Source organism: Physella acuta, unplaced genomic scaffold, assembly GCF_028476545.2.
Source record: "Physella acuta isolate Inbredline_101_S28 unplaced genomic scaffold, ASM2847654v3 ptg001665l, whole genome shotgun sequence".
Lineage (NCBI taxonomy): Eukaryota > Metazoa > Mollusca > Gastropoda > Physidae > Physella > Physella acuta.
Genome location: NW_026733178.1, coordinates 246,985 through 271,576, shown reverse-complemented (window position 1 = coordinate 271,576; position 24,592 = coordinate 246,985). Strand labels below are relative to the sequence as shown.

Sequence of the window (24,592 nt, the reverse complement as noted above, 5' to 3'; positions counted from 1 at the left end):
CGTTGACACCAATGATACCGCTGAATTAAGCAAGGTGTAATTTAAGAAAAAGATGAATTGTGTCACACCCTTTTACTTCCCTTATCATCAGCTCATGTTCTATGGATGTAGTATTATATAGGGCTTACTGTTGTACACATTTGTAGTAAAAAACTCTGATATCAGTGTTTCTTCCAGACTTTTTCTCCGGGGGGGGGGGGCACTTGAAATTATCGGGGGGGGGGGGGCGGACTAAAATTTTCGGGGTGATGGGAGGGGTGGACACTGTTAAAAGAATATATTTTCTATATAAATGCCATTTCGTTCGGGGGGTGGGGGGGTGGCGGTAGACAGACTTTCTTCGGGGGGGGGGGGCTGAGCCCGAAGAGATACCCGGAAGAAACTCTGTGTTGAGAGATATAAATATTAGTATGTAATCTATGATAGGTGCTCTATAAAAGACTATACAGTATATCTGATATAAAGAGTGAAAAATGATTTTTTTTTTAATCAAAACACTCGAAGGAAAGATTTTTTTTAAAGGAGATAAAAAAAATGAACTGTTGAAAGGTAGTAAACATATCTTCACATAGAGAAAATCTGGGAACCAATACAATTGTATGGTAATTTTTTGTATGCCGAGATCAAGGTGAATAGTATCAAAGTACGTTTTTATGTTAGGGTAAATCAACACACTCAGTGCGGGATTAAGCTGGATAGAGAAAGAATGTCTAGTAGCAGATGGTCAGGTTCTACAACTTTATAGAGGTCGAACTACACCATGCGACGTTCATGGCGGACCCAAAATTTTAACACACTATTTTGTTTATTTATATAGGCCCACATATATTTTTAACTCCTTTATTATGTATGTATTCTAATGGGCAGATTCTATTTTGCACGCACCTTCTTTACGTTTTTATAAAGAAATAAGTGCCTCCTGGGGCCGACACCCCCTTACTAAAATACGCCACTGACAATGAAAAATATACAGCACTGGATTAAAACCAGACGCCCACCTTGTCCCCGCCTGTATTATTCAAGTAATGCAATATACAATACTTGGTTACCTCAGGGGTAGCTATACGGGTTTTCCCGTACAAGTTTTTTTCAAAGGGTACTGTTGTGTAGAAAGCAGGTATTCAACAAACTAGATATACTCTAATAAAAAAGTTAGTAAAGAACATGTTAGGAGTGGCACAGATAGAGAGAAATTACTAAATGAAAAGGACAAATCTGTGTAATAAAATTGTTACGCAGCACATGTTTAGTGGTGAAACACATTGCCGATTGGTAGATATTTTTTCTACTTGTTTCTTACACGCATAGTTCAATTTTTTATTAAGCAAATATGTAGATAACACAATTTTTTAAATTTACATCGTAGTTTGTGTTGCGATATGATAAATGAAAACGTATTTTCCACATAAACATACTTATCCATTGTTGTTGATGTTAGCTGATATCCACGTCCACTTACTCAAATAGCGGAATCAGATTATAAAGATAATTATACTAGTTAAGTGACAAGTTTAAATTTAGGCCTAGAGGTTGCGATGAGGGTTAGATCTGAGATTAGGTTTGGAGTGGAGGTTAAAAATGAATGTGTAGGTTTGAGATTAACGTTTTATGACTTACACTGTGGATTTGTGGTCGTATATCTTAACATACGTACTGGCTAAACCAATAGACATTGACATTCATACTGATACAACAACCAGCAATAAAGATACACGGATTGTAATAGCAGGTATAATTGAGGAAGAAAGCTTTCATTATTAAAGGTGTATTGATTATTGATAAATTCAGGTTGTGATTTCGGTGATTGAAAGACAAATTTGTAAAACAATTCTTTTTTTTTTTGCCATGATATTTTTATAAAATTTAATGTCTATGTGAACTGACACGCTTATTATCTTTTAATATTTATGTTGTTATTTTTATTTATTGAGAACCCGACTTGTTTTACCATAACATTTTTTTTACAAAAATTTCAGGATGTCATATGCTAGACATACTGCAATGTTTTCAAGAAATTCTTTCGTCCTATTCATCTATGTGTTAGCGTGTGTGAAGCTTGGCTATGGACAAAATAGTAAGTATATTTTATTTTAATAATAACCCTTTTCAGGAGAGAAGAGTATTGTATCAAATTTGTTTTCTCCCAACCATACTGATTTAAAAGGCATGATGATGTCAGGCCTAACCTTTCTGCTAGAGGTAGAATCGTGTGTTCCACCTATTTTGTCTTTTCGTTTTATATTCACAGAGCATTCAATCACAATTTGATTTAACAGTTAAATTTTAGGTTAAAAAAATAATATTGAAATTATAGGCCTACGTGTTGTATTAGTATTTTGTACAAGCAAACCATATTCATTAAATGAAAGTGCATGTTAGAAACAATTATTACTATTGTAAATATGTGGTTGTATGGTAGAGCACTTGACTACTAACCCAAGAATCTCGAGTTCGGATCCTGAGTCGACCCATCAATGATAAGTACCTGAATTGCTTTAAAGAAAGTAAAGGCAGCTGGGCATAGTGCTGCCCACGCCATTCTTTCTGTCACAGAAACAGGTGAGCTCTACTTCACCTATCCCGTGGGCCCCTAAGTTTTGAAAAGTTATTTAACTTACTTAAACACTGCCTTGTCGTGAAAATTTACGATTTCGGGTCAATCTCGAAATGACTTTACCAAAGACAGTCAGCACAACAAAAATTGGTTATGCCCTTGTGTACGAGATATATGATACAACGTTTTGCACTGATATGATGATAATAGTGACTGTACTAATGTGCCTGTACTAAAGTGACTGTACTATAGTGCCTGTACTAAAGTGACTGTACTATAGTGACTGTACTCTTGTGACTGTACTATAGTGACTGTACTCTTGTGACTGTACTACAGTGCCTGTACTCTTGTGACTGTACTATAGTGACTGTATTACAGTGTCTGTGGCCTGTACTAAAGTGACTGTACTATAGTGACTGTACTATAGTGACTGTACTATTGTGACTGTACTATAGTGACTGTTCTACAGTGCCTGTACTATAGTGACTATAGTGACTGTATTATATTGACTGTACTATAGTGCCTGTACTACAGTGCCTGTACTATAGTGACTGTACTATAGTGACTACTATAGTGCCTGTACTATAGTGACTATAGTGACTGTACTATAGTGACTGTACTATAGTGACTGTTCTACAGTGCCTGTACTATAGTGACTATAGTGACTGTATTATATTGACTGTACTATAGTGCCTGTACTACAGTGCCTGTACTATAGTGACTATAGTGACTGCACTATAGTGACTGTACTATAGTGACTGTACTATTGTGACTGTACTATAGTGACTGTACTATTGTGACTGTACTATAGTGACTGTACTATTGTGACTGTACTATAGTGACTGTACTATAGTGACTATACTATAGTGACTGTACTATTGTGACTACTACAGTGCCTGTACTATAGTGACTATAGTGACTGTACTATAGTGACTATAGTGACTGTACTATAGTGACTGTACTATAGTAACTGTACTATAGTGACTGTACTATAGTGCCTGTACTATAGTGACTATAGTGACTGTACTATAGTGACTGTACTATAGTAACTGTACTATAGTGACTGTACTACAGTGCCTGTACGATAGTGACTATTGTGACTGTACTATAGTGACTGTACTATAGTAACTGTACTATAGTGACTGTACTGTAGTGCCTGTACTATAGTGACTATAGTGACTGTACTATAGTGACTGTACTATAGTGCCTGTACTATAGTTACTATACTATAGTGACTGTACTATAGTGCCTGTACTATAGTGACTGTACTATAGTGACTGTACTATAGTGACTGTACTATTGTGACTGTACTATAGTGACTGTACTATAGTGCCTGTACTATAGTGCCTGCACTATAGTGCCTGTAATATAGTGCCTGTACTATAGTGCCTGTACTATTGTGACTGTACTACAGTGCCTGTACTATAGTGCCTGTACTACAGTGCCTGTACTATAGTGCCTGTACTACAGTGACTGTACTACAGTGCATGTACTATAGTGACTATAGTGACTGTACCATAGTGACTGTACTATAGTGACTGTAGTGAGTGTACTATAGTGACTCTACTATAGTGCCTGTACTATCGTGCCTGTACTACAGTGCCTGTACTATATTGACTGTACTACAGTGCCTGTACTATAGTGACTATAGTGACTGTACTATAGTGACTCTACTATAGTGCCTGTACTATAGTGCCTGTACTACAGTGCCTGTACTATAGTGACTGTACTACAGTGCCTGTACTATAGTGCCTGTACTATTGTGACTGTACTATAGTGACTGTACTACAGTGCCTGTACTATAGTGACTATAGTGACTGTACTATAGTGACTGTACTATAGTGCCTGTACTATAGTGACTATAGTGACTGTACTATAGTGACTGTACTATAGTGACTGTACTACAGTGCCTGTACTATAGTGACTATAGTGACTGTACTATAGTGACTATTGTGACTGTACTATAGTGCCTGTACTATAGTAACTGTACTATAGTGACTGTACTATAGTGACTACAGTGCCTGTACTATAGTGACTATAGTGACTGTACTATAGTGACTGTACTATAGTGACTGTAGTGAGTGTACTGCAGTGCCTGTACTATAGTGACTGTACTATAGTGACTGTACTATTGTGACTGTACTATAGTGACTGTACTATAGTGACTGTACTATAGTGCCTGTACTATAGTGCCTGTACTAATGTGCCTGTACTATAGTGACTATAGTGACTGTACCATAGTGACTGTACTATAGTGACTGTAGTGAGTGTACTATAGTGACTCTACTATAGTGCCTGTACTATCGTGCCTGTACTACAGTGCCTGTACTATAGTGACTGTACTACAGTGCCTGTACTATAGTGACTATAGTGCCTGTACTATAGTGACTGTAACATAGTGACTGTACTACAGTGCCTGTACTATAGTGACTATAGTGACTGTACTATAGTGACTGTACTATAGTGCCTGTACTATAGTGACTATAGTGACTGTACTATAGTGACTGTACTATAGTGACTGTACTATAGTGCCTGTACTATAGTGACTATAGTGCCTGTACTATAGTGACTATAGTGACTGTACTATAGTGACTATTGTGACTGTACTATAGTGCCTGTACTATAGTTACTGTACTACAGTGCCTGTACTATAGTGACTATAGTGACTGTACTATAGTGACTGTACTATAGTGACTGTACTACAGTGACTATAGTGCCTGTACCATTGTGACTGTACTATCTATGCATTGTTTAGGTCCTTGTTTGCTCAGCGGTGTGAAGCCCTCGATGATCAATTTCGTTGATGAAAATACTAAAATAGGTAAATACTACATGTTCATGTACGTCTTATTATGTTGATAATTTTGCTTACATTTGTGCGTTTGTGCGTTTTGAAGTGTACTTGTGTTCGTGTGCGTGCGTGTGTGTTCGTACTCATGTGTGTACGTGATTGCGTGTGTGCTTCAATGTGTGTCCGTGCTGTGTGTGTGGGTGTATGTGCGTGCGTGTGTGTGTGTGCATGTGCTTTTGTCCGTGCGTGTTTGTGTGTAGTACACAAAAAATAAAATTTTATCCCATGCCTAGTCGTGCCTACAATTCTGGGGGATTGTTATGATAAATTATAATTGATGAAGTATAATTGATAAAGTATAATTGATATAGTATAATTGATAAAGTATAATTGATAAAGTATAATTGATAAAGTATAATTGATAAAGTATATTACTACAACAATCTTTGCTGGCCCACCATTCAGAGGCGTAGCGAAGTGGGGGGGGGGGGTTACATATGTCCCCGGGCACCGACCTTATGGGGCGTCAAAATGGATAAGAAAAACAAATTAAAATGTCATTTTAGCTGCAGTTTTGCATTATAAAGAAATTGTTAATTGCAAATTGAAAGGTTGTGCACTTCGGTGGGGGGAGGGGGGGGGGGGGGGCGCCAAATTGAAACTTTGTCCCCGGGCGCCGGCAAGGCTCGCTACGCCTCTGCCACCATTAAAAAAATAATACCTATGTGATTTTCTCTTGATAGGGACCGTCATTGAAACGTTCCCTTTCACCGCTGACAACTCGACCATCTCCCTCTCGGCTACCAACGCCAGCATCTACTTCATCTTTAACGTCAGCTCCAACAGCATCGTGGTGACGTCGGACATCGACGCCGAGAAGAAAATTGACACGCAAAATGTGAACATCATCTGCAAGGACTTGTCTACGCAGAGAGAGGTATGAAATATAACACAGAGAGGTATGATATATAACACAGAGAGAGAGGTATGATATATGACACACAGAGAGAGAGAGAGAGAGAGAGAGGTATGATATATGACAGAGAGAGAGAGAGGTATGATATATGACACAGAGAGAGAAAGGTATGATATATGACAGAGAGAGAGAGGTATGCTATATACCACAAAGAGATGTATGCTAAATAACACAGATAGGAGTAGTATATAACACAGAGATGAATGATATATAACAGGTATGCTATATAATGCAAAGAAAGGAATGATATTTAACACAAAGAGAGGAATGATATATAATACAAAGAGAGGTATCTATATATATAATTCTCTTCTGGGAGCCTTTAGAAAACAAGCTGCAAGCGCGCCTTACAGTCCCCTCTCTTCCTCTCTATCGCTACCACCCCCCACCCCCTCACATGGCCTGGTGAGCTGTGGTTCACGCTGTTTACATTTTACAATCATAGAGAGGGGTTTGGTGACGGCTATTAGGGGCAGATAATTTAGTTTGAAACGATTTTAAACTTAGAGGAGGTAACTAAGAGGAGGCTGCTTTCACGTGGGGGGGGGGGAGGGGGGGGGGGTTAGTGTTTTTAAGCAAATTTTTTCAGTGGCAGCATTGGTACTGTCGAATTCACAAATTATAAATTACTGAAAAGTAGAATAAAATACTTAAAAAAAACTTTTTAAAAAACCACGTTTTTCTTGTGGACTAAAAAGTAGAAAATAACTATTTACATACATTTGATGACAAAAAACGTGGGTACGTTCACCATCAAATTTCCCGACCCATCTGCCCGACCCACGTTTTTTGTCATCAAATGTATGTAAATAGTTATTTTCTACTTTTTAGTCCACAAGAAAAACGTGGTTTTTTAAAAAGTTTTTTTTAAGTATTTTATTTTCTCCTTTTTAGTCCGTTGCTACACATGAAAAACGTGGTTTTTAAAAAAGTGTTTATAAATACACGGACTAAAAATCTTGAGCGACCAGGATTCGAACCTGGGTTGTCGCGGCCACAACGCGAAGTACTAACAACTATACGATCACGGCCAGCGCGCTCACATCGATTGGGGCCGAAGTAACTGTGTCATTAGGACTCCAGTCTTGTCGGTATCTTTAGAAATCATGTCCTCAATTTTATGGTCCTTGGGGCGTAATTAAATTAAGCTAATTACGGTCACTAATTGCTAGTTTTTATGATTGCATCTGAAATTGTTAGGCGAAAGTAGCATGCATGCCAAATTTCAGGTCTCTAGAGCAATCAGAAGTGGGCTAATTTTCGATGTCAATTTTAACAACAAACACACGCGAAGCTGAGTTAATAAAAACGTGTTAAAAAAAAAACTAAATAGCGGCGTATGATACGCAGCGGGTCGGCTCGTTTAATATAAAATAGATAGGTGTGAATATAACTCAAATAGAAGCATAGCTACTATTGCTAAGATTTTCTGGGAGATGGGGGGGGGGCTCAGATGCCTGGAAGAAACTCTGAAATCGGGTACAATGTTTTGCTGACATTCAATAAATTTTATACAATAGAGTAAATGGAGCCTTGTTTAATTTTTTTTTTAAATTTTTGATTTTGTTTTTAGGTGGCATACTACAGATACTTGAGTATTAACGACGTCAACGACAATCCCCCCGTATTTACCTCGAATCTTTACCATCTGAGTATTAAAGAGGTATCGCATTTCTTTTTTAATCGTTTAAATTTTAAATCATCCAAAATGCTTAATTTAAAATTATGCACAAAAAATTCATGGTTCATCAACTGTTATTTATTTTTAAAATTATTATTTGAAGAGGTTTAGTTTTAAGACTAAAAACAATACATTTAAAACTGAAATATTTTACAATGAAAAGGGTAAATACATTTTTTAAGTCGAATAACATTAGCAGAATGCATTCTACTATATGAGGTATAGAAAAATAACGACTTTTTTTTTTTTTACCAACTTCTATCCGTATGTCACACTTAACACTCCGTCATAAAAACCACACCCCACAACTTATAAACAATGTTGCCTAGACATTTCATACGCCTGTTTAAAGCAGCATAACTCTCACGAGTTTAAGCAACGTATTTTTACAATTTATAATCCATTTTTTGCCTCTCCCCACTCCCCCAATTCAACAAAATTAGGACCCCCCCTCCCCCACACAAACACACATACACACAAACGTTGTATATGTGAAGTGTGATGTTATTTGTGAACGCCCCCGGTTTTTTAAAGCAAATATGTTTTGATATGTGCTGATAAAACTGTGAGTTCATGAGTAAATTTATATGAACGCTGTAATTAAATGTAAAAAGATACCATCGTCTACAGTACTCTAGACATACATCATTTCATGATTAAACTTAACCCTAACCTAACCTAAACTTAATCTAATTTTTTTTACAATAAATAGTGTTTCCCTATTTAATCGCTAGCAACAAAATAGTTACTATTTAATAGTATTATGATGATGTTGTTTAACCCTTAAATAACGGTATACTTTATAAACATTTTTAACCCCTAGACGACTGCGCTCAACACGAAACTAACATCACCGGTTAATGCAACTGACATGGATATCAGCATAGACAATAAACGAATTGTCTTCAGCATATTGGAAGGTACTTACAGAGTGAGTACATACGTTATGCAAAATAAAATTGTACAATCTCATTAGGTAGTAACGCAGTTAAACTTTCATATTTTTTTTAAAGTAGAGGAATAGGATTCGGTTATGATTTTTAACATTGTGTGTTTCTGAAACTATATTCATATTATTTAAGTTAGGTTGAAGATTTGATTAAGTCTTCGATTAATAATAATTTTGTTAGGATTTGGGGTTGATTAAGTATTTGGATCGATGTACTTTTTTTGAGGGGAAATACAGCAAGTTACTATAGTAAATTGAAATTATTAATTAAAATATTTTTATACTATTTTATTTTGATTTATTCCTGTTTTGACACCACACAATTTATCTACCTTTTTAAAATGCCAAACGTTATTGTGAATTACTTTTATTCCAAACACAATAAATGAAAATGTTTCTTTGTGTAACATTTCTTTAGCCTTATTTCGTGATCATTGACACAACGAAAACGGATCTCACCCTTGTAAAAAAGTTGGACTTTGAAACTTTACCTCAGTTTAACATCACCATCATGGCCAGCGTAAGTTTTATCTCTGTTGTCTTTTAATACATTTTTTAATGAAGAAGCTCATATTAATAAACAGAATAATTAAGTTTAAAAATACATGAAGAACACATTCTAGAATAGATGTGAAGTTTTTAGGCTTAATATCGATGTTTCTGCATACCTTTTTACAAAATAAAATACTAATTGAAGAAAATGTGTTTCAGAACAAAAAACACACGTAGGCTAGACAGTCAGCGCAAAAGACATTTTCTTGAGTTAAAAATGTGTGTTGCGTAAAAATTGCGCGGTATGAAAAATACGAATTAACTGCGTAAATTTTTTTTAAAGTGTAAACTTTGCCAGTTTGGTAGCTAAAATATAACAAAAGAACCATCATTTGCGTAATTATATAATCACATAAACTAATATTATAGTTGAACGTTCCATACATAGTTCTTTCTTACATATGCATCACAAACTATGCCTTACTGAACTATTTTAAAATGCAGAACTTTTTAAAAATAAAATAAAATATACAACTCGTACCTTCAAATTTTGAGGAGATTGAAGTTATGCGCACTTTATACCTTTAGGGTTTAAACCAAGGACGCAATCAAGTTTCTAAGTTCGTTAAAAGGCTTATTACTACACACTATTTTGTAGGATGGAGTATTCAACACAACTTGTATACTGACCATTGACGAGTTAATTATATTTGGCAGGATGGAATATTCAACACAACTTGTATACTGACCATTGACTTGTTATTTATTTTGTAGGATGGAATATTCAACACAACTTGTATACTGATGTGTTATTTATTTTGTAGGATGGAATATTCAACACAACTTGTGTACTGACCATTGAAGTGTTAATTATTTTTACGGGATGAAATATTCAACACAACTTGTATACTGACCATTGACTTGCTATTTATTTTGTAGGATGAAATATTCAACACAACTTGTATACTGACCATTGACTTGCTATTTATTTTGTAGGATGGAATATTCAACACAACTTGTATACTGACAATTGACGTGGTGGATGAAGACGACCAGAACCCGGTGTTTAACGCCTCCATGTACAGAGGAACCATAACAAGTGACGCTGTAGCAGTAAGTCGAGTGTATTCTCTCCGTCACTCTCTCCTTCACTCTCCCCTTCACTCTCTCCATCACTCTCTCCGTCACTCTCTCCCCAGCCGATCACACTATTATCTATGTAAACCTAAATGTAAATTTAAAGAGAGTTTTATCTCCATCTGTCTTTCTTTCTTTCTCTACCTCTCTCTGTGTCACTCTCTAACATATATAACTTTCCAAATCCCCAAACATTTTAGGCCTATACTATTCCAATAACTCTGCAGTCCACAGTACCTTTTGATAAAATCTCTCTTGTGTTTTGTATTCCCATAACTACATAGGTTCTATTAATATTAGAGGTCGTCCATAAACAATGTTGGACTACTCGGGGAATGTAGGGGCGGGGATTCGGATTTGACGATGTAAAACGAAAGGGAGAAGGTGGGGGGGGGGGGGGGGAGGATTGTAGTGGGAATGGGTTCAGAAATGTTGTCATTTTAAAAAGTAGCCTAGTATTTTAAACTGCTAGTGGAGGCTGAGGTGTGATGTCATTTTATGGAGGAGGAAGGGGTGTGTGTGTCTTTCTTTCTTTTATGACGGTGTGTAGCAATCGGGGGAGGGGGGGATGTAAAACGTTTAAAAGTTTGAAGTGGTTTATCAATGACTGGTTAAGCTTTTAAAATCGACTAAAATCGTATATTATTCGAATCATTCACTGTAGTCCCAATCACGTCTTTAACAATCCCCTTAAACTTTTTATTCCCAGAATTCTACTGTCCCCATCAACCCGCCAATTTTCGCCTACGATCCTGATGTGACACTTCATGTCCCAGTTGTCTACTCCTTTCATGGTAAGAGTTATCTCTCTTTTCGTTTAATATCAATTTCCTTGACATATTTATCAGTAATTTATCAGTAATTCAAAAATGTATTTTATACCATTTTTTATGACTTTAAAAAAATATTGTATGAAAAATATACTAATTTAATAAATCTGTCCATTTTTATCATATTTTTCTCACTGCGTGTGAACAACTATTTTTACTGATTTTTAAACATTTCTTTTTTTCTCAAAGCGTAAATTTCTGCGTGAATAGTGTTTGCTTTAACTTTTTCCATAGTATTAGGCATAGTATTTCCATGCTAAAACTCCAATATTTCTCTGTGTTTAAATTGTCCTAAAACAACCAATGTATTCTAGTGTCTGAAATATGATCAGCTTTCGTTTTCAGGAAGTGAATACCACTACGCACAAGGAAGACTATTCTTTACTTCCGGTATTAGAATAATTGGCTTTATATTCAAAGACAGCTATATTCATACAAAATCTATAAAGCATGTCTATATTACATATGAACCTGTATGTTTAGCCAATCCCATATGTGTATGCATTGCTTCAGTGTATTCCCCCAAAACACCTTGTATAACTGCTGTAATTTTCATCAAATTAAATCTTAAGACGTATGTGCATGAAGATAGGAGGGACAGTGTAGGTCATTGTAGGTCAAAGGTTAAAAGGGGAACAGTGTCAGCATGGATATTAGACCGACAAGGACAATAGGCCAACGTTGGCAAAAGACAGATAAAGACAAAAACAGAGTTTCTTTCAGACATTTTTCTCCGTTGGGGAGGGGTACTTAAAACTTGTGGGGAGGGTAGTGAACATATTTTAAGGGGGGGGGGGGGCACTGGACACTGTTTGAAAAATATATATTGTATAGAAATTCTACTTCGATCGGAGAGGGGGTAGTTGTCCTCCCCAATAAATGCCTGAAAGAAACTATAGACAGACGACAGACAGACAAAGGGTAACACGTGCAAAATGCAGACATGGACAAAATGTAGACATGGACAAAATGCAGACATGGACAAAATGTTGACATGGACAAAATGTAGACATGGACAAAATGCAGACATGGACAAAATGCAGACATGTACAAAATGTAGACATGGACAAAATGTAGACATGGACAAAATGCAGACATGGACAAAATGTTGACATGGACAAAATGTAGACATGGACAAAATGCAGACATGGACAAAATGTAGACATGGACAAAATGCAGACATGGACAAAATGTAGACATGGACAAAATGCAGACATGGACAAATATCCTAGATTAGCCTAATGATGCACAGCTGATGGAACATGTATAATTGAACAAGGGTGGTCATTCTGATAGGTTTTTATAATTATTTTAAATCTACAGAAATCAAATAAGCATGGCTATAAAGGCCTCTTTCAATTGTGCTGAATGTCTTATATTTATCAGTTTTATCAAAATTGTTTTCCGGCAGTATGGAGAGTACATTTATCATGCATTTCTCTTTTATCTTAAGTCCCAGGACTAAAAGATATGTAGACAAATAATCAATTCCATTGTATGTCACATTTTTCCAATACCCTATAATTCAAGTAAAAATTATATATACAATATACATACTTGTCTCATACAGTCTTATTAAAAATAACATTGAAATGAGAAAACTCCTCTCAACTATGTGGTTGAGATTACAAATAATGTAGATATCATTGATAGGCATTCTTGACCTCAACCATATATATATATATATATATATATATATATATATATATATATATATATATAATGTTATTTTTAACATTTCATATACTGGCTTATAAAAATTGAGAAATCTATATAGTTGAGATCAAGAGCTATGTAGCAATGATAGGCATATACTAGCAGGTCTACACACTATAGTAAAATGACTTTCCCGATGTGTTTTTTAAACAACCAAATACATCTAGACCCACTTTTACTGTATTGACTTGTCTAGTGTCATAAAACCTAAAAGGTAGGAGACGTTTGTCAAGTCTAGGAGACGTATGTCAAGTCTGATAGCACCACACTGAAGTGTCACCTTCAGCATGACACATACTTGAAAATGTTATTGCTGTGTATTGTGGCCTATCTAATTGAAGATAAACAATTGATAATTTTTTTAGTGTCTTTGTGTGTGTGTGTGTGTGTGTGTGTGGTGGAGAGGGGTTTGGTTCCTTTTTTTTTGAAAGTTGAAGAATAGGAAATAGATAGACCTTTTATGTATTTGTAATAGAACAAAGTTCACTGGCAAAAAGAGAGATGTTATATTTCATAAATGTTTTCATAAAAAAAAGTTAAATCACAAACCATTTTAGTAAAAAATTTCCCATATCATGAAATTTGGAATCAAGTAAAAATAAACAAAAAAACAACAAACAACTGTGTTCTTACTGCAATAAACTACGTTGGGAACAAGGAACAACAGTACTACAATGACCACTGCAGGATTTTATCCAGAAAGGGGTGTGGCTGGAATAGTCAGCCTTTTTTGTATCATAGAAATAATAATAATAATTATACTATGTGTGCTCTTTATTTTTTAAAATGAACCCCAACGTATCAATCAAATATAAAGGAACCTATGATATAACACAGGGGTCTCCAAACTACGGCCCGCGGGCCGGATGCGGCCCGCGATGTCCTCTCATCCGGCCCTCGGAGATCTTTTTGTCCGCGGAAAAAAAATGTTTGTTGGAGGTGGCTGAGGTAAAATTAAAAACAAATTGAAAAGGTAGCATTGGGTGCAAATAACATTGAAATAAATGTGGCCAGTTGCCCAGCAAATGACCTCATTAAAGACAAGTTCAAATGAGGGCGGGTGCATTTTATAATCATTTGCCCAAGGAAGACTTTCCTAATATTCAAACTTTTGCCTCAAAGTACCTTTCAAATGTTGGATCAACATACAAACTTTATCCAGAATGAAGTATGCCTACGGTAAGAACAATTTGAGAACAAACTTGGACCTCGAGTGTGTTGTCGGTCCCCGGCAGTGTTTCTTTCTTCAGTGTTTCTTTTTTTTTTCTCTTGTGGCGCGCACTTGAAATTTGCATATTATATATATATATATATATATATATATATATATATATATATATATATATATATATATATATATATATATGTTACGGTCAAAGCCCGAAGTCGGCCAATGCTAGGATTGGCCGGCCAATCCGCGCATTGGCCAATATCGCCTCCCATAGGTCGGTCAAAGTCCGAAACTTTGCTTGATTTTGGCCTTTGGCCGGCCAATCCGCAGACTGGCCATGGTGGACCGGCCAAAGTCTGAAATAGCTCTTGATTTCGGCCTTTTAGAAGATCATGAGCAGATTTTGTTTTTTTTTATGCCATAAGGATCATGAAATTAAGTCTTTCTTGATTATTAATTAAAGTAAATGACAGAAACATTCAAATTTTTTATTGTACTATAGTCTCAATCTATCAATATCATCATTTGTTACAACAAGTTGAACTTTTATGGCATTTAGAATTACATAGCAGCTTGTTATTTTTACACTTGCAGCGATTTGTTGTGCACTTAGTTGTGCAATTGCAGCGAGTGTAGCCTTAGCCCCCAGTCAATGATTGTGAAGATGCGATGGTTCGTAGTGAATTTTCCTCAGTGCCAACTGACGACAATAAGAGCAGTTTTTCGTGAAGAATTGAAAACTCACTTCTAGCATACAGTTGTTTTAGAACACCATGTTCCGTACTTAATTTGTAGAAACCGCCCTCGACGCTCATGACAACTGCAATCACGCTTCGGGGATCACCGTGACCTCTGCCAACATCTGGAAAACGGATGCGTACATTGTCACCCACTTCACCATCTTTAAATTTTGTATTTGATGTTTTAAGCATCTTAGCACCTTGAGTTTGCAAGCCAGTATGAGCTGCTGATCTGTGTTCTATGATGTCTTGTTTGTTGTGACACAATCTGCAGGTAATGTTCCCTCCGTACCCTTCGTCTGCTTCATTGGGTATTCCACACATAGCATGAACATCGTTGCCACAGGATCCAAAAGAATGAGCTGCACTACAATGTTTTTCACAAACTATATAGAATCTGTTGGCCACATTATTGTCACGCAACTGGTCTGGGCGTTCCGCCACGGCAGTAGATGTGTTAGCTGAGGATGTCGTTGCATTTATGGCAACCTCCATTTCTTGTTCAATGTTCTCAAGATCTTCCTCAGTAACTATTTTATCGAAAGCCCATATATGGAAACTAACATGGATTTACATTTTTTTCTTTTGACAGCCATCTGCTATGTCTGTCTCATGGTCTGACGGCCCTTTTGATCCATGTCGCCTTGCATATAGGATGCTATACAAACAAGAGCTAAACAATACGTTACTCTCAATGAAAACGCACCCAGAATAATGAACAACTTAGTCTAGATAGAACATTGGCCAGGACATTCCGGCCAGTGTGCGCATTGGCCGGCCAATGTACAAAATACGCTGTCAAGTTTAAGCGCTTCGAACTTTGGCCAGTACGTCCCGGCCAGTGCGCGCATTGGCCGGCCAATGTACGAAATACGATCTCAGTGCTAAGTTCTTCGGGCTTTGGCCAAGAGAGCCGGCCAATCCGCGCTTTGGCCGCACTTCGGGCTTTGACCGTAACATATATATATATATATATATATACATATATATATATATATATATATATATATATATATATATACATATATATATATATATATATATATATATATATATATATATATATATATATATATATATATATACATATATATATATATATATATATATATATATATATATATATATATATATATATATACATATATATATATATATATATATGTATATATATATATATATATATATATATATATATATATATATATATATATATATATATATATATATATATATATATATAATATGCAAATTATATATATATATACATATATATATATATATATATATATATATATATATATATATATATATATATATATATATATATATATATATATACATACATATATATATATATATATATATATATATATATATATATATATATATATATATATACATATATATATATATATATATATATGTATATATATATATGTATATATATATATATATATATATATATATATATATATATATATATATATATATGTATATATATATGTATATATATATATATATATATATATATATATATATATTTATATATATATATATATATATATATATATTCTGTTGGGGGGGGGGCTTCGCCACCCCGAGGAGATGCCTGGAAGAAATTCTGGCCCCCGAACGTATATTTGATAGTTAATCCGGCCCTCGGGCTGAAAAGTTTGGAGACCCCTGATATAACAGATTAAAATTCTACTAAATAGGCCTACCTATATATCATTCATAGTGTAAATATTTATTACGCTTTTAAAATTAAGTTATAAACCTACTACTAAATAAATCTTAAGACATAAATAAATAGAAGGCAAGTGTACAACTATAACTTCTATGGCAAACATAATAAAACTGTATGCATATTTTCTAACAAATCAAACATTCATATCTTACATGAATTGTCACAACATATACCTTCGCTTCAGCATTATAAGCTTATGTTTTGCTTGGTTAACTAAGATATCTCTTAATTAAAAAAAACAACCTGTTATTATCCATAAACATCATATTTTCTAACACCTGCCAATCCAATTATGAATTTAACAATAACTCTATATTACATACAATATCTGTTTATGAATGGGATTTTTCTTATGTTTTACACCTTTATCTGAATGCATTTTCCATCATCGTGTCATATATGTTTAAAAGTTATAGCTTTGTTTAGTTTAATTATAATTACCTAATCAAGAAAAAGTGTATTGCTTTCCTTACTAAACTGTTCTTACATTGTGTTCTTTGTTTCAATATAGAGATAAATGTGTAAATTAAATCTTAACATTTTTCTTAAAATCATTTTAATATTTAATGAATTTTTATAAAGTAAGCAATGCAGATATCAAACAGTTATCTTTAAATACAAGGCTAAAAAACATTTTAAAAGACAGGTTTTAAGTGATCAAATAAAGGGGAGAGATGATTTGCATTGGAATTATATTTTAAAAGTTTGGCAAAAGTTTTTAAATTTTTTTTAGGCCATAGGTTTTTTTAAAATTTAATATTAAGTAGTAAAAGTTCTCAAACCCAACATGATGTGATTACTTGTATAGCTGAAGTTTTGCATGGGTTATTTCTCCTGATTTTACTAGCATGTTTGTGATACAGAACCAGGACATAACACAACACGACAATATTGTGTGTATAGATAGAATTGTTGAATTGATAAATGTAATTAGGAATTTTTATGTCAACAAATGTTAGGCCTATACATGAAAAGTAGCCTACACAACATCATTCTTAAAATCTCTTAGTTGATTGAACTAAATATTACATAACATTTGTATACATTTTACTTTTACACTGAATGCACATACTTTTTTAAACATCAGAATATTGTGTTTATGAATTTAGACTCTTTAATTACATTTCTAGTCAGAAAGAAAATCTGTGTTGCAACATTTCAAAACCAAACTTTTTAAAAATTTGAAAGTGAAATAGTTTAGTGAAATATTCAGAAATAAATCTAAACTTCACTCACTAGATTTCCAACATAAATCATTAAAATTATTAGAACTACCAATTACTTAATTAATTTTATCTAATTATAAATACCATTGAAATCATTTCTGCACCTGTTTTTTAACATTTTATATTTTCCCCTCCCCCAGACTCAGGTGTTCAGACAACACCTGTCCTGGAAATTGACCCCCAGACAGGTGTTGTTAAAATGCTGGAGAAGCCAACAGGTGATGAGATCTATGTCCTAGTCCAGGTATGTCAACTAGGCTTTATTGTGCACAAAAATAGGTATTTGAATAGACTTAATAACCATTGATGCATTATATTTATGTAAAGAAAGTTTTTTTTTTTTTTTAAAACTTTACCTAACAAAGACAGTCGAGGATTGAAACAGGTTTTAAATATAGATTTTGTCTATTACTTTAATTACTTGGTTTATCTACATAATTTGCATTAAAACTCTACTTCCCCTGACACTTTGTTCAAAAGGGTTCTTTACTTGTTTACATAATTTGTGGCAGATTTAATTAATATTAATTATGTTGTTTTTGTTAAGAGGGTGTTTTTTGAAGCATGCCTTTGACAATATAAGAATTCATGAATTCAACAAGCATTAAGAACAATTATAACATTTTAGCAATATTTGATATTTACATATGTAGTCAGTAAAAAACACAATATATTGCTTCTACACATTCAGTTTTTATTTATATTCCAACATTCTGGCTTTTGAAGAAAAGTTGTTTAATTTTTTAGGCAACCCAAACAGACAATCCATCAAGGTATGGAGTTGCTTTACTAGCTGTGACTATCCAGGGCAACAACATCAGTGCACCGGTGTTCACTAAGTCAGCATACAATGTTGTGGTGACTGAGGTGTTTCCTAAAGGTGAGGTGGTCACCTCAGTCATGGCAACAGACAGTCAGGTAAGACCCCACCCCCCCTCACCTAATAATAGAGATGTAGTGACCGAACCTGGCACCCAGAGGAACTATTAGTTATGTGCCATTTAGTATGTAGCTACTGACGTTGGCAAAAAGCCACCCCCTCTACAATTTGGGATGATTGGGGTGCTTTTACCAGTCACTTTCCTTTTTTTTATTATGATATCACACAAGTAATAATGAAAACAATTAAAGAAGTCTGTTAACCCAAGTAGCACTTTATGTTCTTAAACTCGATTGGAAAAGTCAGTAATGCAGCCCAGAATGTGCATTTTATATATATATATTTCCTACCCCGTTTGGTGCTGCCCTATTGTCGGAACCCAGGGCAGCTGCCCCTTCTGCCCTCCCCTTGCTATGCTTCTGCCTAATCAATGCCCTATTTGTGTTGATGATAACATGATTTTATTTCAAATGTCATTAACTGATACATTTAATTATCCACTAATTTTCAGGGGTCTCCATTGATATATTATCTCTCAGATCCAGATGGATATTTTTCTATAGATCCCTACTCGTAAGTCCACTTAGAACTTACTTTTGTGTTTCTATATAATTCACATATCTAGTTTTATTAACCTATTGCATCACAACTTTATTTATAGATAAGGCATTTTGTTAAATCTACAGGGGTGACATAATTCTAGCCCAAGAATTTGGCATCAAACGTCAGTTTGTGTTAACCGTTACAGCTAGCAGTGGTAAACTGGTGAGTACTGAAAACATGTTTGTGATGGTTTTCAACTGTGGCATGCTATTTGTATTAATTTCAGTAGCAAAGGCAGAGAAATGACTGAGGTTATGATTGGAAAGTAGGTTTAAAACCAACTTTATGAGGAAGATAAATGTTATGTGATAAAATAAAATAAATCTACTCATATAATGTCAGTACTGAGAACTTCAAAATAGTTTTGAAAAATGTTCTGTTTATATTATTGTTTATATTAATTATAAAAGTGTAAGTCCTTATAAAATATTTTATTGAAATTTAAAAAAAATAAATTCCTTAAGTTGATACTTTTACTTTTATTATCTTAATTTTACTTCTAGTTCTTAAATTTTATACAAATACTTTACATAATTCAACCAAAATGTCTACAGAACTCAACGGCAACTGTCACAATAAATGTTTTGCCTGTGATCTTGAATCAAAACCCACCCAGAATTTTAAACTCTGTACTTAATGTGACCAGTGAGAGAAAGAAAGGGAATGTACTCATTGTAATTAATGTAAGTGTTGTGTTGTAAAAATAAAAGTTATTGCACTTTGTTTTCCTGTTATTTATAATTATAATTTTTATGGTGTACTGATTCATTGCTGAACATTCAAGCTCTAGTTACTGTACTTTTTTTTATTAGATATCCAGCAGCTGCTAACAAAACCCCTGCTACTGTCAGAAAACATAAAAATGTACATAGACTAGTCTGCTACTAAAATTACATAAACAGTTTTTCCCAGAGTAAAAGAGAATATTTGTGAGAAGCAATTGTTAAATGATTATTTGAGAAAATTAAAAGGCAGTTACTTAGGGCAATCAGTGTTGAAAAGTAAAGTGTGTTTAAAATTGTCTTGTGAATGGAAGATAAAAAAACTGCATAGGTCCAATGATTTCAGTTCTGTTGATAATAATGATTATATAATATGTGGATAATATTGTTCTTGTGAATAACATATAATTAATTATCAACATTCTGTTATATTATAGTAATATAGTTTATACATTCAGTTTAAAAATTACTGCCTTATTATTTTAAGTAATAGCACACATTTAATATTCTTTCAGGCATCTGATCCAGATGAAGGCACAGAATTATCATACAGATTACTCAATTTTAATAAGTAAGTTTGTTTTTAATTAAGGTAAAAAGTTAATATCCAGATTTACATTTATAACTTTTAGTTATTTCTAGTCCAATTAAAAATTAAAACATTGTTTTCTTAACAAATTGTTTAATTATATTTTTTAATCCATCCTTAAGCCTGTTCACCATCAACAAAACAGGGGCGATCACCATCATAGCTGAGCCTGGAGACTTAGTGTACAGCTCATACGCTATAACAGTAGTAGTCTCTGATGGGGGACAACCCAGCTATGAAACTGCTGCGGCTGTTAATGTTATCTTCCCCTCTGCTGTGGTTCCTGTAGCTGCTGCCCAGATAGAAATGGACACAACGCTGGTCATTATATTGGGGGTCTTAGCTGCAATCTTCCTCATCTGTGTGGTCATTTTAGTAGTTTATATTTGCAAAAGGTAATCAATGCAAATTATATCCTATCTATGCTGATACATAATTGTTTTTAAAAATTTTAGATAGAAAATGTACAAACGATATATTGCAAAAGGTAATCAATGCAAACTATATTCTATTCATGCTGATACATAATTATTTTTAAAAATTCTAGATAGAAAATGTAAAAACAATAAATGTTTTTGTTATAAGCAGATTAATTTAATTTTTTTTGTCCTAAATTTAAAATCAAACCAACTTTTTTTTTTAAATATGGGGGATATGATGTATCATAATAATGTAATGTAATTTAAGAAAATACTATTTTAAAAATACTTAATGTTTATTAACATTCCATAATTTATTATTTTAGAGCTCTCCTTTTATATTAAAAATTTTGTACGTATTTGTTTATAAGTGACAGGCAAAGAACATTTTATTGTTTAGTATTAAAAGTATTTATATTTAAACACAATTAAAGCAACATTGCAATTTATTATCTTTCACATAATTAAGATAATTTATTTTGTTTTAATAAGGAGATTAAAGGACTATAAACAATTAGTTCTTAAGTAACAAAAATATTAATATTAAAACAACACAAAAGCTATATTGTTGCGTATTTTCATTCATTTAATTAAGACAACTTCTTTTATTTATAAAAGGAGATTAAAGGACAAAGAACATTTAGACAGAGAGAAAAAAGCAAGGCCCTCCCAACAGGCTACACCCTTAGCATATAAACAGAAACAGGGGGCGCTGGGACCACAGGCAATGGATAATATATTTCTTGAAAATTCTGATGGTGACAGTGGAAATCAGGTACATTGCAAAGTTATCATTTAGTACAGAAAATGTATGACTTAGCTCAATTTTCTTAGGAATCCAAATGTAAATTGTTTCTTGTATTTTAATTAAATCTAACAATTTGTATTTACAAAAATCTCTTCTCTTATAATTTCAGTCAAAAGTTCAATTTTGTTTTCATTCAATGTCTATATTTTTTTTAACATTTTTCACTCATTTTTACATTGAAATTTCTTAAGTCATTAAAATTAAGCTCATTTTGAAGCCACCATTGATGTGACAATGGAAAATACTTTTTTAAAAATAAAAATTGAAAGCAATAAGCTAAACTAACATATTTATTTCACAGGATAATCCACTAAATGGTGTTTCCAAGGGTTCTTATTTTAATTTTGTTCAAGATGACCATGATACTGAAGCTGATATTCATGATAGCGATATTCAGGTAAGAAAAGTTAAGGATTATACAATATATCAAATTACCATTCTACCCATCTTGATAACATTACTTTGTTAAAATAATAATGGCTTTTATATTTAAATTTCAAAATATTTTTCATGTCTTGATTTGATTGTTATAACTTAAATAAATATGACACCTTGTTCTAGTTTTAATACATTTTAAAAATAAGAATTGCTCTTCATAATTATCAACTTAACGTATATAGAGAAAATCACAAAAGTAAGATTTAAAATGTATAAACAGGTTAAATACGTGTTGTCATTAAAAACTAAATGTTTTTCATTTTGTAAACTGAATTATACATAAAAAATTCATAACTTTATATTTGCTATATGTAATTTTTTTTTCTTTTAGGTTGAAACATCAGTTTTACCATTTGATAATTCAGCATTGTATATACATAGTGAGGGTAATGACAATACTGACAACAACAGCAGCATTTACAGTGACTACAGTTATCAACCAAATAATAAAAATTCCTTAAGTCCATTTTACAGGAATGGGTGAGTTAATCACTTTTTTTACACTGTACTTTCTAACTTTAAATAAGAAATATTTTTAAAATAACACTTTGGAAATTTTGTTAATAACTTGAAATTTCTTAAATTCACTAACCAATTAGGTTTACATTGAAAGAAGCAAATATTCTTTTATTCTATTTGTTGTTAAGGCAAATAGTTAGTGTAGTAAAGTGATAAATAAAGATTTGGAGTTCATATAATAAGGAAAAATTGCTATTACATTATTAAAAAAAAGTATTATAAAAATGTAAATAATAACAAGATAACTTTCCCTATTGATTTTCAAATGATATACATTTGTAATTGCACTATACACTGCTATCAAATTCAGTTTGGCACATAAATATAAAATTTCTTTAACATTTACTTTGAAAAAAAAATGTAGGCCCCTACTTTCTTTACTGTTCATTAAGAAATTATCTTATTGTTATGACTTACCTTCATCAAAATTTTCCACCGTAGATCTTTGAGTACATTTAGAGGCAGTACGGACAGTGACATCAGCAATACTGGTGTCCCCTCAGAGAGTGCCAATAGTAAAAAGATGTTGCTGCCTGGCTCCTTAGCTAGAACAAAACTACCAGAGGAAAGTGGGGAAATATGGGAAAGAAGTGATCCAACTTTAGGTGCCATTTATGTCAATGTAAGTTGTTTATTGATCTATACTTTAAAAAAATATAAACTTAAATGTATAAATATTTATTTAGCCAATTTTATTTTCAAGTCATTATGTTAAGTTTGAAAATAGAATACATGGTATTTATGATATTTAAAATTGCATCAGAAGGGTTATGTTTAAGGTTAGTGTTATGGGCTCAAGTGAATTTAGAAGATATCTGCAAATTAACCAATTTGGTTGAATATTATTAAGTATAATTTTTTAATTTGTATTAAAAACTAAAAATGAAAATGTTTTTTAGCCAAATCTAAGATTTAGCAAAACGTTGTGTTCTACTTTCAGGACAACCTTGATGCAGATGCTAGTGTTGTTCCCACGGCCCAAAAGCAAGAACTTACAGTTTATTTTTAGTTGTTTTTTTTTCTTCAAAAGTAAGCAATTTATCATGATATTTTTATCATGATATAAATCATTTGATGTTATTGACAAAAGTACAAGAAAGTTATTCTGTAAATAGTGTTGTATTAAAATGTATATATTACAACTTGTGATATTTTCATTTTAATTAAAAATGAAACATAATATTGAATCCTGTAATTCTTTTCTCACTAATCAAAACATGATATATATCTGGTTAGAAATTTCTAATTAATCCAAGGCTGACGCCCTCATAGAAATTTGGTGGCTTTGAAACATGTTTTTCTTTTGTTTTAAACTTTCTTAGGCTCATAAACAAAAGAAATTCTTGTGTAAATAAAACGTAGTATTGTCACATATGTATAATAATTTGCAGAGGGAAAGTATAGTTGAAAAAATATATTTAACACTTTTAAGTGTTGTGTTTCTTTACTGACAATTCATAAAGACTTCCTCAAATTTGTTTAATATATTTGTTTAAAGATGCATTTAAAAATAAAATCGTTCAGCAAGTAGTATTTTATAAGTATTGATACAATTAGCAGTAGTTTTTATATATTTTAAGAATATCTATTTAATGTTAAAT

The 24,592-nt window shown here is 33.0% G+C and overlaps 1 protein-coding gene across 1 annotated transcript; it reads left to right on the top strand.

The window, feature by feature from the left end:
- Nucleotides 1–7,898: 7,898 nt before the first annotated feature.
- LOC131929723 (protocadherin-15) lies at nucleotides 7,899–24,040 on the top strand. Its single transcript, XM_059286063.1, has 17 exons — nucleotides 7,899–7,984; nucleotides 8,826–8,933; nucleotides 9,370–9,471; nucleotides 10,440–10,556; nucleotides 11,290–11,374; nucleotides 18,154–18,257; nucleotides 18,761–18,931; nucleotides 19,405–19,466; nucleotides 19,580–19,658; nucleotides 20,051–20,179; nucleotides 20,734–20,789; nucleotides 20,930–21,202; nucleotides 21,845–22,001; nucleotides 22,336–22,431; nucleotides 22,804–22,952; nucleotides 23,433–23,613; nucleotides 23,932–24,040. The coding sequence occupies exons 2-17, from the start codon at nucleotides 8,874–8,876 to the stop codon at nucleotides 23,998–24,000; spliced, it is 1,890 nt and encodes a 629-aa protein (XP_059142046.1). The 5' UTR covers nucleotides 7,899–7,984; nucleotides 8,826–8,873; the 3' UTR covers nucleotides 24,001–24,040.
- The last annotated feature ends 552 nt before the right edge of the window (nucleotides 24,041–24,592 follow it).